At 38.4% G+C, this 17,539-nt stretch overlaps 1 protein-coding gene across 1 annotated transcript in view; it reads right to left on the bottom strand.

Moving 5' to 3' along the window:
- RALGPS1 (Ral GEF with PH domain and SH3 binding motif 1) overlaps positions 1–17,539 on the bottom strand; it is a 1,949,641-nt gene that overhangs the window by 86,642 nt on the left and 1,845,460 nt on the right. The window contains exons 15-18 of the mRNA XM_086924714.1: positions 16,911–16,962; positions 10,572–10,652; positions 4,967–5,023; positions 815–920 (exon numbers count right to left, since the gene is read on the bottom strand). Coding sequence (XP_086780840.1) covers positions 815–920; positions 4,967–5,023; positions 10,572–10,652; positions 16,911–16,962 — 296 coding nt within the window. The remainder of the gene's footprint in view (positions 1–814; positions 921–4,966; positions 5,024–10,571; positions 10,653–16,910; positions 16,963–17,539) is intronic.

Genomic DNA, 17,539 nt, shown 5'->3' with positions numbered 1-17,539 from the left:
ATAAAAATTTTTTGCATAGGTTGAAACCAAACTTGACACCTTTGCTGTTCCGGATGTTTGTGTTTATGTGATGACTATATTCATGCAATTGAAGTTAGCCATTTAATGAGATTGAAGACTTTGTTTTGTTTGTTATATTTTTTTGATAATCTGGAGAAATAATTGAGCATGTAAAATGTTTATGTAAGATTAGGAAACTAAACTCGTCAATGCATCAAAGTCACCAAGTAAATGTGGTACTGTATAAAAGTGTTGATATTCAAATGATTATCATCTGATAACAATTTATTAAAAGTCAATTCAAATATGGATGAGTAGGAATTTTCTATTTTATAACTATTTAGTAATATGCTAAAAGTGACATTAACCAGAGCATTCTGAGGAGCCATAATGTTCTTAACACCTTGGCTGCTAAGACAATTCCCCTCCTGTGCTGACATCCCATGAATCCCTCTATTCATGACGAGCTCAACCCGTCATAAGCACAGCTCCAGTGTGCCTCATGACGAGCTGAGCTCGTCATGAGCATGGAAGGGGTTAATCAAATAGGGTTAGAAACACCAAGTATAAGGGAAAAAATGTTTAACAGTTAAGGATTGTAAAAAAAAAAAATATGAACTATAATAAGACACTGAATGCACCGTAATAGATAGTCTTACTACTCAGGTGGCCTTTTTCTCTTCATATCAACACCATTGTATAAAGGCAACCTGATGACTTGAACAACAAATGTATGCTAGGAAAAAAGATTGATTTAATGCACTTTGTGACAAACTATAAGCAGACACATTTTATAATGAGAACAACAACTCACTGTCGGTCTCTTCCCTTCTTTAAGAAGTGTCTTTCTTCTTACTGGACCTTCCATATCGATAACACCAGAAGAACTTGCTGATGTGCAGCTGCATGCCCCAGTCGAACTAAAGTAAGAGGCAAGAGCACATGAAAAATAGACAAACTGCTGGATTACACAGGGCCAAACTAAATATGAAAAAGTAATTTGCATTGACATGGGTGTACTATGTAATGTTTCAGCTCCGTGCACTTACTTGAGATTTGTTAAAAATAATTAATTTCTTATACTGAAAATAAAATTCCAGAAAATGTTTTTTTCTCAAAGTATGCCGTGATGTTTTGCCCACACAATATGTGAACCTAGTTAAAATAGAGCTTGCATGCTTCACCCACAACTCAGTTTTGCTGTACACCATTTTTGAGTTATTTTAGGTCCTGGATATGTGGTATGTACATTCAAACATGACAGACATAAGCTGCCATCGTATTGTGAATTCATTCTTTTTAACAGTGACATATCTGCAGATGATTCTCCTATAGGGCAACCCAATATTCCAAAAGGAACTGGGTATAATAGTTATCTCATACCAAATATACCTTGAGGAATTATTTAAAACAAATTATTTCAACAGTTTTTTAAAGGTCACTGATGTGATCCTAGTGATTAACTACACAATTTATAGTTACAATCCCAGAAATATTGATGTAAACTATATATTTATATTCTTTTACTATATTTATATTTCATTCATTCATATTATACACATCATTAATACACATCACATTACATATATAGGAATTCAAAGACGTACATACATGTATTACAATAACATCATCATTGGCACCACCAAACAATCCCTCAAATTCTCTAAATTGTGTTAAATATGGTGATTAATGGAAGTGCAGGCACTCCTCTTAGCCAAAACAGTTTGAAAAAATCATCTTTGGGCCCAATGAATCCATCATTCAAATACTCGCAAGAATGGGACTTAAAAGAATACAACATGTGATGACTAAAGTTAAGAAGGATGTGGTGTTGACGTTTCGGTCTTCATTGGCCCACTGGGTTGGTGAGGCCATCCTCAGGACTTCCCTGACAACAAGTGAGTCTGTGTTATGTTAACGATGTATATGTGTAGGTAAAGAAGGGACAGGGTTAAAAGTGATCAGCAATGTATCTAGAGCCTAAATCACAGTTTGGTAGGCATCCACCGTACATCAGGGTGTTGGACGCTACTACCTTCACCACCCTTGCTGGACTACAGCTGACCAAATTTAGAGATCCCCACAGGCCCTGTGGATAACAGCCATCAATTTAGGGTTTGCATCAGTTTTACATCAATGGGAACAGAGGTGGCACCACTCTCTGAAACACGATGGACCGTCTGACTCTGATTAGAGCAGACGGACCATCAGTTTGGTGGGCAGGGTAGTCAGCTGCATCTGCGGCGGAGCACCCTGTCGGACAAACTCTAATTCTGGCCTTTAGATATTAAAACAATGTGTATATTATTTCAAAAAGGGAAATATTTGTTTTGTTATAAATCACAGAAGGAGGGACGAGGGCTTTTAAATAGGTCCAGCATACACGCCCCTATAAATGTATAACAAGAAAAATTTGAATGCAATTACTAAGGAAGCCGTTGAAAGGGGAAAGTGGAGGATAATGTCCCAGGTGCTAGGAGGTTGAGAGAACATTTGGGGGATCGCTCCTTTTAGGAGCAAGGGCCCTTACACACCCCAAAGGATCTTATGCTTCATCATCGTTGGGCAGGCGCTGCAATGCCCAATGGGCCCCGTAGGGGTGCTCTTTGCTGGAGGTCTTCTCTTTTTTTTTAAGTGAAGTCTGAAGAGTGAGGGGGCAAAAAACTAGGTTGAGTAGAGATGGGAGAGTGCGAGTGAGAATTAAACAATAGCTATAGGAAACCCACAAGGTATGCTTTGTTCACTGGGTTTCTATGCAATATTAAAAACAAGGACTGGAAAGTCCTGGGTGGAGAGGGGAGGGCTTGGTTAGGTTGCACACCCTAGAGGAGCGCGGTGATAGTGTTAAGTCATTTGGCTAATAAAATAGATATGACCTGATGTGACATCAGTCTGGGACAAATGTCGACTCATTATATGTTAAGGTCAAATAAGAACAAATACAAATATATAATAATAATAATAATAATAATAATAATAATAATAATAATAATAATAATCCACATTTGTAAAGCGCGAACAATCACCCGTAAGGGTCTCTAGGCGCTGGAGGCCTTCGGGAAGATTACGCAAGCTATTTCCCAGAGTCACATGGTGCTAGGCTAATCTGCCGCCGGCACCGGGGATCGAACCGTGATCTCCAGATTCCAGAGTCAGTCGCCCTGGCCGTGGAGCCACACCTCTCCCACCAACCAAAATAGTGTAGTCTAAATTGGCAGCTTTTCACCTCATATGTGATAAGGAAACGTCTGGGACGCACACCTTGATGCACATAATCTGTGTCTGCCATTCCTAAATTTATGTCAGAAATTCCAATCTCTGATGACACTTAGTATATAAGGGCTACCAGTTGTCAGGCAAAGTACTTCTTCCAGATTATCGTAAAAGATTATGCCAGAGATGGTCTCACCTACTGCAGGGCATTTCGAAGATTCTACATCTCGCTGGCTGCTGATAAAGCTGAGTCCCAGAGAAAGGATGCTACCACACTACGGGTTTGCCCTTTGCAGGAAACACCACCTTCATTCCTCAGCTGATGACCACAGATCCTACTGTCAACAAGGTAAGTAGTTTGTCTCTTCTCCCTAAAAAACCCAAGACCACCAGATGCTGTACTTACTATGCTCTATCAGAATAGGGCACAGCGGTAGGTTTTAGGGGGTTAGGCGTTAAATGACATTTTAAAAATGTTAGAAAAGTTCATTTTATTCTTGTCACTCACAACGTCCCTTCTTGCTGTTTAATGACACCCTGTGTAGTCATTTTAGATGTGCTGAGAAACTGATTTGTCCTGTTGTAATAAATACTTTTTAGTTAAAATGCCTACTCTTCTTAGTACTGTGTGTGTGATACTGTGAATAATGAAATAGGTTTGTTTCTGTTACCACAGTGCCCCTGACACCATTGCAGGGATTGTTAGTAACGCAGAGGCAATAGCTCTACTTCAACAATGTACTGAGTGGGGTTCTGCTGTGCTACAATAACTAGTCTTTCACATTCAGCACTGGTGCTTCGAACCAGGCTTAACTGCGTCACCCATGGGTGGGAAAGAAAACCTTGTAGAACTACACTAAAGTCGTAGTTTATGCAACAGAAGGATGTCCTTTCTGAAGTGGTCCATGATTATTTTGGGAAAAGCATGGTCATCACTAGGGTTATCTAGAACAACAAGTGATGAAGTGCTTCATATGCTTGGCCAGGCTTCGGCTCCCCATTGTCTCAGGGGATGAGGTCAGGAGGGCTTTTTTTATCACAGGCTCTGGAGCTGCCCTACATTTGACAGCTTCTGGGGGGTGGTGATGGTAACTTTGGAAGATGAAATAAGGACACCACTGGAGCTCCATTCTGTTGTGAACATAAGGACAGATTGATCATACCCGTTATTACAATCTTTTAGTGAACTTAGGATGCATGGTGGCTAAACGGACATAGCTAGGAAATAGGGACAATTCTTCAACGCCAAGACTAGGTGGTTTGTATGGACACTGTAGGTTTATGGAAAGGGACATTTATCATGGTAGGGGATGTGAGTAGAAATAGGAGAGAAACTGGGGTGGTTGGGACTTTGGACTTGGTTTAAAGGAGTGCCTACCTGGGTGGGAACGTAGTGTTTGCATTTTCTTGTGCGGACTACAAGTGATGGACATTAGTGGGTGCCCTGGGCCAGGACTGTTGATGTGCCAGATGTTTGAGGAAGCTACTGTAATTCGCCGCAATGGATCTGCTTTTTGTTTTCTGAATAAATGCTGTATGTACCTTGGTGACATGGTGTGTACTATGGTATGGGCATTTGTTTACCTAATAAAAAAAAGATCAATTGATTGGACAGTATGTGATGCAAAAGTACAAGGCAATGCCAGAAGGCCTTTTAAACAACAGTAAATTACATCTGGTAAAACACATAAAATGTAACAATGTAAAATTGCCCTGCCTAGAAGAAAGTTACAAACTCTAAATGTTTACATACCGTTCTGTTGTAGGTCGTGACTGTGTCCAGGCGCTGGCTCTCTCTGAGCGTGACGAGCTGAAACGATAAACACACCGCCATTTCTATGTGCTTCACTGTAGTGCCAGCTCCCACAGGCCTCTCTATACAAAATGTAGATTTTTAAATTCTCCTCTTTTGTTTGTAGAAGCGCTACTCCGCTAAGTGTTACTCAAAGACGAAAATATTACTCATTGATTATTGCATTATCTTAAATGTTATGCAGGCGGCACACCAGAATTAAACCCATTGTAATGCAAGTGAGTGTGAAGGCAAATATTAAATAAAATGTTATAGGTTCATGGGTCTTACACACTATTAATTTACTGGATTCAACAGTTATTCTATATGCAATATGAAAAAAAAACACTGGACAAAAATATCTGAAAGACAAAGCACTTGCAGATTTTAAGGTCAATTTGAGAAAAGTAAGTAAACAACTAATGTAAATTAGAGATGATAATATGATATCAATTGATTATTGGTTTAATTTACACAAGCTAACTGCACCACTAGTGAAAAGTGCAAGTGACCTCTAATATGGCTAATAAGAAGCCTTGTCTGCACAAGGTTTGGCTCGAATGACAGGTATAATTTTACCAGGGCATTTGGACAATAAAATATAGCAAGTGAAGAGTTTACAGATGAACTAGTGTCAACAATGCATATAACACTGCCTGTATTTTAGGTTACGCTCCCTGCCGCAGATATGTCACAGCTATGTGCAACACACTCTGGTTGCTGTGACAGTTCCACATCTCCCTTTTGAAAGGGCTGTAACATTATCTCCTAGTTCTTTGCAGAACCACACCTTTGAACATCTGTCAGGATAATACATGCTGCAATTTCCTAAGTATTTTGGCACTTTTGATACAATTCTGGGGTGAGAGCAGTTTGACACTGCTCATGCTCAGTTCGTATCATGTGCATCCCAATGTGTAGGGTTAGAATGTGGACAGTGCAGCCCGGTAATGCCTTACCTTTCTTATTAACTAGACATATTTCTCTTTAACTATTATCTTCCCTTTAATAAAGGAATTTCAATGTTTTATGATAATGTAATGTGTAGGTGTGCACCTTATACAAGGTTTCTCTTCTCTCAACCTTAATTAATAATTTCCAGTTAACATTTCAATATTTATATATTAATATTAAATCTTTTTACAAACGCTTTAAAGGTGATTTGATTGATTTAAGGATTATTAAAGCAAAGAAACACTATTAAATGAATATTACATTGGGGAAAAAGATTCAGATGTTTTTTCATATCTTTTGTATTGTCAATCTAAAACAACTACTTGATTTAAATTTCTCTTGGGCCATTTTTTCTCTGTGATTGCAAAATAAAACAACCCATATTGTTCTAAATGGACTAGAGAACCATAATCAACAAAACTGGTAGAATTTTTCAGCTAAAGGGCTTTAACAGCCTTGCTTTAGGGAGTTAAGCTGGCATAGGATCTAATCTTATCTAAAGACTAGCCTACTGCATCAGCTATAACATTTGAACATCATTATTAATCATACGAAAAATCTTTAAAAGCTCAGACAACATACAGGGGTTAATTTTTATATGAAAATTAGTGAACAACATAGTACATGGCAATGACACATTGCTAACTTTATAATGTTCTTTACAAAGGCAATCCTGCTAAAGACTATTGTAAATTCAGCATTTGCCTGTGTGGTATTGATAATAACAGTGAGCATAGAAACAATGAAATAGCAAGTCCAAAAACCATCTTTGGATGTGCCTGTATTCATAAACAACTAGTGGATGTAATTTGTTGTTATCAATTTACCAAATTTCTAAAGACATTTCCCAATTTACTTTTAAAAAAATGATTCACTATTTATGGAAAGGTCACTGTTCAATCACTGATAGAAAACCTGAAACGACGTGTCTTACATGACATGTTCATAGGCTGTCCTTTTATTTTCCTAAACTCATCAACACTTCTGGCAAACATGTGTTTCGGCAGGTAGTTTGCCTTGACTTCTTCAGGGCCTATTATCAATTCTATCAGTAAGTCATAGATTTTTCATCTGAGTGCTCATGCTATGGATGCATTCATAATGTTAAAGAGTTTCCAAGTACCTAGTCAATCAGTACGGGAACAGCCTTATTATGGCCAGAGGTACAGAATATCGTCCAGAGTGTGAACACACTTGAATTATTAGTGGAAGGTATTACTAGAACCTGTAGCAGAATGTGCAAAGATGTACATGTTTACTCACACAATGTTTGTATGATACCACTTTTGAGCCTCAGGGTTTGTGAAAATGTGACAACCTTGATTTTCAGGAACTTAGACATGTAGCCAATGTCAGTCATTATTATTTAAAATGTCTACACCAACACTTAAGGAATGAGGGGTGAGATGGCAGTGCAGACAGGATTCAACCCCCTTCTACCTACCTACCTTCAACCTCCTTCTAAGTGTTACTGGTTAGTACATTTAAGATTTTTTCATAGGACGACAGGCTCTTTGTGCACTGTGTGTTGTAGATAGTTTAAAACTTACCACAAAAAAGTGAATGGTACTAGCATGTGCAATGTAGGAGAAAATGGGAACTTCCAGTGGCACCGACAACGGGATTGTGATGCTGAGCCTCAACTCTATGGTTTTGCAGCTCCTACTGGTTGTTTGTGTTGTAAATACCAGAAAACCAAAAAAGCGTGTTAAAGAAAAATGTTTACTTAGACTCACCACACCAATTCAATCTTTCCATTGTTCATTACGAACTTCCAATGAACCTACAGAAAGTCTGTGCAAAGGTTATTGCCGTGAAGTGAAATCTTCCTGACGCAACTCTAGCAATCCGACCTCATTTGCTGCTTATAGAGGAAATCAGGCACTCCCTTCTGGTGTGGCTTAGAATTATCATACATTACAATCAGCTGTGAAAGCCATTTTTGGCCTCTGTGTATATATATATAAGCTATTGGATCTCCTCTGTGCCTATATGAAGAAAGGCGCTGCAAACGATGAGCCGGGAGGAGACATGAAGGGTGTGCCTGGCAAGTGTGCAGATTAAACCAAGGAATCCAGGGCAGCCACGCTCCCGTCTTCTCATAATAGCATTCAGCAACACACACATCCTCCTGGTCCACTCAAAAGCAATTAAAAATGCAGCACTGAATGTGGAATATTTGCTCATATTTATTTATTTATAAAGAAAATCAGTAAAAATGTATAGACATAGGTTAGGGCTATTTGAAGCTGTGTACAGAGTGTGGTACATCTAAACTCAAACACGCGCAATGAGCAAACGGATGCATGTGTCTTCTTTGATACCATTACGAAAAACTAGGTGGGCCATTCCTGAAATCTTTTAGAGACAGAAAATGTATGAGTAGATGATCAACAGTACCCACAACAGAACTTCTCAAAAGACATAGGTGGTGAAGTTGCTGGCCACTTTCACTAACCCCCGACAGCACTTCTGTCCATACCCGCCATTTGTGCCTGTTAACCATTCACAACATAGGTACTGTGCTAGGAAAGACCAAGTAGGGGCTCACACTATGCATCTTTATTTTTAAGGAGAATGAGTGAAACTCTTTGGATAGTATTCTTAGTTTATGCCTTGAGACCCTCATGGTTGAGTAGTCGAGCTTTATAAACCCCTGAGTTTATGATGCTCTTTGGGTATCATCTGCTTTGCATATGCGCTTAATTTCCATACAAATCTATTACCAGCTTGCATTCTGTAGAGCTAGACAGTGATATAAGCCACTGTACCTCAACACAACTTTTGAAATGGCTCAAACACTGTTTTAAGTGAGGAGTTTATTTAATATACAAAAAATCTTCCTAGAGTCTGCATCAGTACTGTGATGATCAGCAGGCACTGAACCTTGCTGCAAGGGGGCAAAAGCATGATAAACAGTACCTGGTTGAATCTCTGATATTAGGTTGCTTAGAAGAGCCTCCATGACAAAAAATCTGACTCTAAATTAAGGTTTTGAGAAAATGAAAAGGGTTTTCCTCCAAACTTTGCAAAGTTAAAAAAAAAAATATGCCCATTAACAGTATGTTGGCAGGAGAAAACTATTTAAAAAGCACTTTTAGTTGGAAAACTATTCTCTTTTAAAACACATTTGGAGTAAAATTGGCCTACAAAGTTTTAAACATTTTCCCTCCTTACTTAAACAGGTGGATCCTTCCATCTTAGGGATTGCTGATGGAATAGGGGCCTCTTTTTTTCTCATGAAAATGTGAGAAAAAATCCCTTTGCATAATGGTTTACATATTACATTGACATCATTGTGCATACAGCGGTCATTCTTCTCTTATCCTTACAAACAGAGCTCATATGGTATAATCAATGGCACTCACACTTCTGCTCCTCAACACGATAAACACAAAAACAAAGAAGTACAATTAACTGCGACACTAAGCTTACATTTAGACAACACGTCTAGGGACGTCTAGGGACATTCATTTTACATAGTAGTGAAAAGACAAATATTACAGAAATCCTACAAGCGCCACTACTAGAAAATGAGAATAACACATTACACTGGGATTCTGACGTTGTAATGCCTGCTGCTGGAGACCCAGTCAAGGTGAAAGGCAGGTCACAGAGCATCATTACATTTTAATAATGAAAATAAATTCTGGCTTTTAGTTCTTCTGAACTTTTTTTATAGCTAAAATTAACATTGCTTAGTGGAAAGGAGAGATATGTGGCAATATATTTATTTTTTGCACATAGTTCATTGCAGGAAATAAAGAATTCATCTGCATGTTACTACTCATTCTGAACCGCTAACATGTTTTTGCAAAAACACACCAACTGCTTTTTGGTGTGTTTAATTTAATATTGCAGATTCTGCTGTTATTTTTCATGTCTGCATCATAACTACCTTTTCATATGGAGACGTAAGATCTCAAGGAATTAAGAGATTTGTGGGAAGAGTGATGGTGTGAACATGTATTATAAAGAATAAAATAGCATCTACCTACACTAAAAGAATATTGCAATTCTCCTCCAAGGAACACAACCTTATGAAGGAACTTGGAATTTGGCCCAATTCGTCTTTATAGTTACAGAACTCCTCAGTGACTTGCAATATGCTTATTAAGGTATAGCAAGTAATACTTTAGACAATATAGCTTTATCACTTCTCACAATTTAAATGTTCAGAAAAAAAGAATGAAATGAGAATGAGAATGAAATGCAAACTTGGTAGAAAGTCAACCGAGAACTACAAAGAGGTAAATGGAAATACCTTTTTTAATCCACTGTAGAAATCCTGCAATTTTTCAGACTATTTTACTTTAACAAATCTGAATTACTTGTATCTAAGAAAATAAATCTTCTTTTCTAAAACTTTACATTTAATATGTTCTTTAATGGGGTCCATGAATTTACAAATCAAAATCCTAAAAAGGTGATTAGACATAAATAGTATGTGACATAACAACACCCCTGTCATCTTGTCAACTATGATTGTTTTCCCATTATGATTTTTTTACAAATATAATTTCATTTGGTCATTGCGGAAAGCATGCAGACTCAAGAGATCAACTTTACACCACATTTGTGGAAAGACAGACCCACCACCACTTTATGGTACCTGTATACACAGCTTCGACTTCTGGGAGAATTTCGGACTGGAACCCGCCAGTTGGGTCCCAGCGTGGCATACGATCGATCCCTGTTTGCAAATTTAAACATGAGTTCTAACAGTGCAACATCCCTCTGCAATATACCCACATATAACACACAGCGGAATATACTATGAACACATTTTCAACAGACACATAACATTAATAGAAACAACAGGAAAGTACAAAACGTTTCGAATTAAACATAGAAAGCACACTTTCTTTAATTGTAGAACAACACGTTAGCGGTTTGCCATGTGCTATGAGCAAGAACAAATACTTATTATATTTCCAGATCTCAGTGTAAAGCTTAACAAATGTCATTAATGGGTTATAACGAAATAAAGTTTCATGTTTTTAACTAATAATCCATAAATTCATCTGTACCTACTATGCCAGTGGGGGTCTTTATTTAAGAGTCGAATATTCATGGTCATTTAGGTATAATAGATTTTGAATAATGAGGATAAGCTATTGAACTTTCTTTTATCACTGTTTTCTTTTTAGTGAGGGCTCTTTATTTTGATTTTTTTAATACATTTGAAGTATTTCCAAAACGTGTTGCAATCATGACATTTTCTTTTGGACAGTAACTCTTTCTATTAAAGCAACTGTTTTAATCTACTTTACGGGTACTGGACTTAGTCTGCTACAAAATAAAATCAATACTTTAGCCTTCAAATGATAATGGATTCCTACTTTTACTTTTTCAAATTCTCTTCTTATCTTGTTTATTAAAAACTCAATCATTTGCAATGAGGACTTTAGGTAATGGCAGTGAGTTTCAGTCACATGTCAATTAATAGTGCGTAGAGTAGTCTTCAGAGAGACACTTTATTTTCTTTAAGAATTTACACAATGGCTTAAGTACCAGCTCTTAGAACATTTGTATACAAATATAAAGCTGTAGATGCTAGCTAACTAATGCATAACTGAAACATATAATTGTGAATCACACAATATGTTCTGGATTTTTAATTTAATCAGTATATATAAGAGCGAGAGCCATCATTTTACCTTACACGCACTCATCTTCTCCATGTTGAAGCATTTCCAATACTGACCTACTTTTTCCTTCCCAGCTTCCTTCCCAGCTTAAGGCACATTTTTTAACCGCATTGGTCATGAAGCAGTTTTGAAAGTTATCACATTCTGTGTGTTCTGTGTCACGGAACTTACCTACTAAGGAGAGGCTTTACCCTGGAGACAAAGCTACTATCTTTCCATTTATAAAAATTTAAAATATTTTCACTAACATCTTGAATTTTATGATTTTCATCTTCTCTTCATGTTCAACTCTTTCCCTTAAAATCTCAAAAATACCACCAAGACCTGAAGTGATCCTTTTTCCTGCATCACTATGAGTAAGAGCTCTACTGCAAAGTTCCTGGTATTGCTGCCTTCAATTTGGAGACTTTGCCTTCAATAAAACTGTCCATATGCTTAGTGCTGTGTTTTGTACTCCAAATAGATTTCAGCATAATGCCCGTACAGCCTGACCAGGTCCTCCCAGAACCCAAACCCAAGGCACCCAGGGCTAGTTTTGCCCTAATTAGAGCTTTGTTCCAGTGGTTACAGCGAAATGATGCATAAAATATGCATAATACATTTCATGAATATTTTAGCGCAAAATGCATTCTTTCGTTGAATTTTATCAGCATTTAAACAAAAGCCCCACGAAGAACAGCCACTCATGCTCTGTGTTTCCTGTTCGTTTGTGATAAATTTTTACCGCAAATTGGACATTCATTGGAAAGTTTTACAATGAATGGTGTATAATAATGCAAAATGGTGTAACGGCGTGATTGCAAGAAAGTTCCAGAATTATGCTTGCATAATTTAAAGTTAACTTAGGTCGAATTTCACTTAGTAATCAGGTCAACTATACACACTTCTTCCATCTTTCCAGTTGAAGTTCTAAAATTAGTGTGTACCACAAGGTTAATATTAAAGTTAGTGGATAACACACCTCAAAGTCTAGGGAAGTTCCATGGCTGTAGATAAGGGCGTGGAACTGATGCAACAATTCTATGTTACTTTTAAATTCAAATTGCAAGAGGTGGTCATGGTGTGACATGAACATGTTTTGTGGAATGATGGAATTGCTCTAGTGAACAATTATGGTGGCTGATGCTATCTTTGTTATAAAAGATCTCACTCCAACATTGGTGCTCTTTATCTGGTGGCATAATGATACTTCTGAGTGGTTGAGTGTCTGTTGCAGTGAAAAGTGAACAATTGTGTGAAATACAAATTTAAAAATGAAGATATTCACTGGCCAGGTAGCATTCAAACTCTTGTCAAACGAATGTTGTCTTGAAGCTGCCAGAATAGTTATAGAAAGGGTTCAAGATTCTATTAGATACCAGGTGTTACTCAGTACAAATCATATCTACCACATCAGCATAATAAAGTTTCCATCACCCTTCTATGAAACATAAATTAAATAAGAGAGACCTGGTTTGGTCTGGAAGACTACTTCCGAAATAGCTGTGATATCCAAAACGGCATAGATGCTCATTGACAGAAATCGAACAATCAATGTTTTTATTGTAGGCTTTCCCCCCAGGTTTGGTAATGATTAAGTCATAGCCTTTACATGCGAGGGGTAGAATTGAAGTTATTTGTTCAGAATATGGTTATACCATTGGCTTTGCTCTTTTCTAAACCTGTTTTAATGCTTAATGTTTTAAGTTATCTTGTGATAAAAATGCATTATTTCCTGTTAACATGTTTAATTACAGAAACAGATGGCTCTTTGAATATATCCATGTAATTCTTTGCATTGATCTCAAAATATTATTTTCTATTTAATCTTGTGAATTTGAATGTACCTGAAAATGGCGATTTAGTATTTATTTTTATTTTTACATTTGCAAAACAATTGTTTTTAGACAGTTACTGTTGTCAATTTTCTTGAAGAAGCAAAAATATCTTTCCCTGAAAAGGTTAGTAGTGAAGTCTTTGTGTGTGTGTTATTCCTAAATGCTTATTTTGAAGTGATATGCCAGGTTCCTCTCCTATTTCACCCCCATTCTAGTTGGTGGCTAAGTAACTTTTTAACAGAAGGGCTGTTGTTCCTGTACCTGGAATAACTATGGATGCAGTGGAATGGACTATAGGAAGAAGCAAATAATCCAGTTCACTGTAAAGAGCAGCTAGCAAACCTATCAGAGACACTAAATTCCCACGCCATGCTCTGCCAGGGAAGGACTGCCACTTAAGTTAGTTATATTCTTCAAGTAGAACAATAAAACACTGTATGTTTTATTGCCATTTTAAGAGGTTGTGTGACTTTATAGAAAACTGCATAATTCCCCATGATATGGTTTTCAAGGCGTTGGAAACACCATACATTTATACTCAGGGCCATATGTACAAGCCCCTAGCACCAATTATTCTTTTTGATGCTTCGGTGGCAGTTTGCCCTGCACCATATTTAAGCTTTAAGCCATTTTTTGTGGCTTAACGCCACTTTGTAAATATGCTATTATTTCATGCAGGTATCTGTGTGAAAGGGGCGTGAAAGGGGCGTGCAATGGGTGTTGATGTTCGTGTTCCACCGCAACACCCATTGCTTTCTGATGCTGGCCCAGACTTACAAGGAGGTGTAAATCTGTGGAAGTGGCAAAAACTAGCCATGCAGGAGCAGGTGTCAGATTGGCACACACGGAGAAATGCTTTTATTTCTCCTCATTTTTGCTTTTTTATATTAAATAATGATGCTTTGCTACTTCTATGTGTACTGCAGAATGCAGCACACATCGAAGTAACAAATATCCATTATAGATTGGCAGCAAATGTTAGCGCCAGTTCTAGGGAAAACACAGGGGTGCACTATATTGTAGTAAATACGGCGCATCCCTGTGTTTTGAAAATGTCAGCGTGCAGTGCTGCCAAATTTGGCCCAGGTCTGCCTGCGCTCCGACATTTTGTTGTATGTATGCCCCTCAGTCTGTAAAACTTTACATCATACATCATCTTCTACTTCCAAACGGTGTCACATGCTGCCTGTTTTATTAAATATCTGGTAAGCAATGCAGACATCTCTTGCTGCATCTGCCAGTAACCATTAACAACAGTAAAGAACATTGATTTGAATTGAAATAGCATGAAACAACCATTGGTAAAAGCAATTGGTCTCGTTTTGGCTTCCAGCCTTTCAGTTTTGTCATCCTCTGCACTCTTATCTCACAATTGCAGGATCTTTTTCTTCCCTGCTTTCTGCCTTTGTCACAGTTTTTCCTCTTTCTTCTATCCTTCCAGCCCTCTTTCATTTCTTTCTCTCTATTACTCTGGACCAAAGTCTAATGATGAAAAATAGCTGCCAGTTCCCATCTGACAACCAGAGGCTCAAATTAAGCACTGGTTGTTTTGCTGCAGATTCTCACTTCTTGTGTGCACTGTGGTTGTATTTCAGGACTGACTCCACCACCCTTCAACCACCAGCGTAGTCTTCATCGCCCTTCAACCATCAACATGGTATTCAACCCCTTTAACCACCAGCGTGGTCTTCACTGCCCTTGAACCACCAGCATGATCTTCACCACCCTTCAACCACCAGCATGGTCTTCTCTGCCCTCTTTAATCACCAGCGTGGTCTTCATTGCCCTTTAACCACCAGCATTGTCTTCACCACCCTTTAACCACCAGCGTGGTCTTCACCACCCTTTAACCATCAGCGTGGTCTTCACTGCCCTTTAACCACCAGCGTGGTCTTCACTGCCCTTTAACCACCAGGTGGTCTTCACAGCCCTTTAACCACCAGCATGATCTTTACAGCCCTTTAACCACCAGTGTGGTCTTCACTGCCCTCATTAACCACCACTGTGGCCTCTTTAACCACCAGCATGGTCTTCACCACCCTTCAACCACCAGCGTGGTCTTCACTGCCCTTTAACCACCAGCGTGGTCTTCTCCACCCTTCAACCACCAGCGTGGTCTTCACTGCCCTTTAACCACCAGCGTGGTCTTCACCACACTTCAACCACCAGCGTGGTCTTCACCGCCCTTCAACCATCAGCGTGGTCTGCTCTGTCCATCAATCTAGCCTGGGCTTCTCCCCCTTTAGCCACCAGTTGCTTCACCACTCTTCAAATGCCAGTGTGGGCTTTACAGCCTTTCATCCGCCAGCATTTAGATTAACTGCAGAAAAATGTTTTGTCTGTGGATGTCCTGAAAGCCTGACATGGATCCGTACCCCCTGGAGCTACGTTAGTCATACCTGCCTTAAAAAACATTCTTGCCCATTCACCAAGTTGTTGCTGAAGCAGTTTCTGTTTAATGACATTTATATGTAAAAATGTGCATCTAAATATGGAAAATACTTCTCAGTACACTACTTGTTATTATACCTCAATTTTTCAACAGTAATGACAGTTATGTACAGTGCTTATTCCAGTTATAAAAGACTCTTGCACCGGATAATCAGTCCTCTTGACTACGAAGGACGCCACGCCATGTAGCCGGCCTAAACCTGTTTTTGAATGCATTAGGAATGATAACGATCAATCAGGACTGATTATCCGGTGCAAGAGTCTTTTACCACAGCTATCTTGGATATAAACGAAAGAAATACTCATAAGGCAATCTGAAATCAAGCTGGATGCCATTGGGGAGATACTGAAAATATTTGTCAAAGATTAAAAATAACTACATTTTCTGCCCTGAAGAAGTCCGTGAAGGACGAAACGTGTTGGCTACGGCTACAGTCTTTTATTTGAAGAAAAAATCAAGAAATAAAGAATGCACTGCAAACAACTCCACTGAATTGTTATCGTCGATTTGGAATAAGCACTGTACATAACTGTTATTACTGTTGAAAAATTGAGGTATAATTACAATTAGTGTGCTAGGCCATTGTGTGCTGTATTTTGAGAGGAAGACAATCTTTGTCTTAGGAGATTTAGGGGCTTTTGAATCTTCGATCCATGGCACCTAAAATTTATACAAAGTAGCACTAAGGATAGGTGCAATTGTGCTTGACCCCATTCCCCGTTCTTGTTTGCAATGGAAAATACTTCTATGGTTTCAAAACAGCCAGTCAGAGGATATTCTGTCTATGTAACATCAGGCGCAGATTTTAACACGCTCTGGAGCCGTGGAGAATAAGCACAATTTCAAATTTGAAAAACAATTGCACTTAAGAACCGGGCATGCCCTAAATTTGTGATTCTTTAGAAAGAAGCAACTGAATTTTGATAGTATTGTACAAGTTTAATATTTCTGAATTTCTGCTTCAGCCACTGTTAAATAAATCATCCTCTTATCTTCTAATGAAAATGGTGCACATTCCTTCTCTAACTTACCTTTCCATCGCTGACGTCATTTCCTCACTGAATTCCGAGCTCTCGCTGCTTCCTGTCAAAAAGTACAGGCACAAATAAATTAAACTGTGTATTGAATAATCTGTGAATCTTTGCCGTCAGTGCATTTTGGAACAAGTTAGAGGCACATATAAGATTATCCATGTTTCAATATTTATTTTACAGTAGTTATGAAATACGAAAGGAAGAGGTCTGTCCCTTAAATAAATGATGAAATATGTTTGTATATAGAAGGGAATACCCCCCCCCACATCCCCAGCCCGCGGCTCCCAAACTCTACTCACAAGCTACCAAAACGAAAGAAGCAGATTGTTTTCTAGCCAGACTTCCCAAAAGTAAAGCGAGCGTCGCATGGAACTGTATCCAATAATTCTCCTTCACCTGGAGAACTTCAAGTCCCAGAATCCACAGAGCTTGGGAATAAGCCAGGACAAGCTTAGAGAGCTAGACATATCATCGAGCAGTTACGTTTGACGTTGCACACACAGGATGTGACAAGCATAGAAATTAAAAAACAAGCAATACGTAAGACCTATTTCAATGTCTGGATACTCCTATGTAGGAGCGGTAAGTGCGGTAGCATCATGTGCCATTTTTCTGGTAGTTTTGCA

The sequence above is a fragment of the Lissotriton vulgaris genome, chromosome 5 (assembly GCF_964263255.1).
Source record: "Lissotriton vulgaris chromosome 5, aLisVul1.2, whole genome shotgun sequence".
Lineage (NCBI taxonomy): Eukaryota > Metazoa > Chordata > Amphibia > Caudata > Salamandridae > Lissotriton > Lissotriton vulgaris.
Note: the sequence above shows the minus strand (reverse complement) of the source record. Positions and strands in the feature narration are given on the sequence as shown.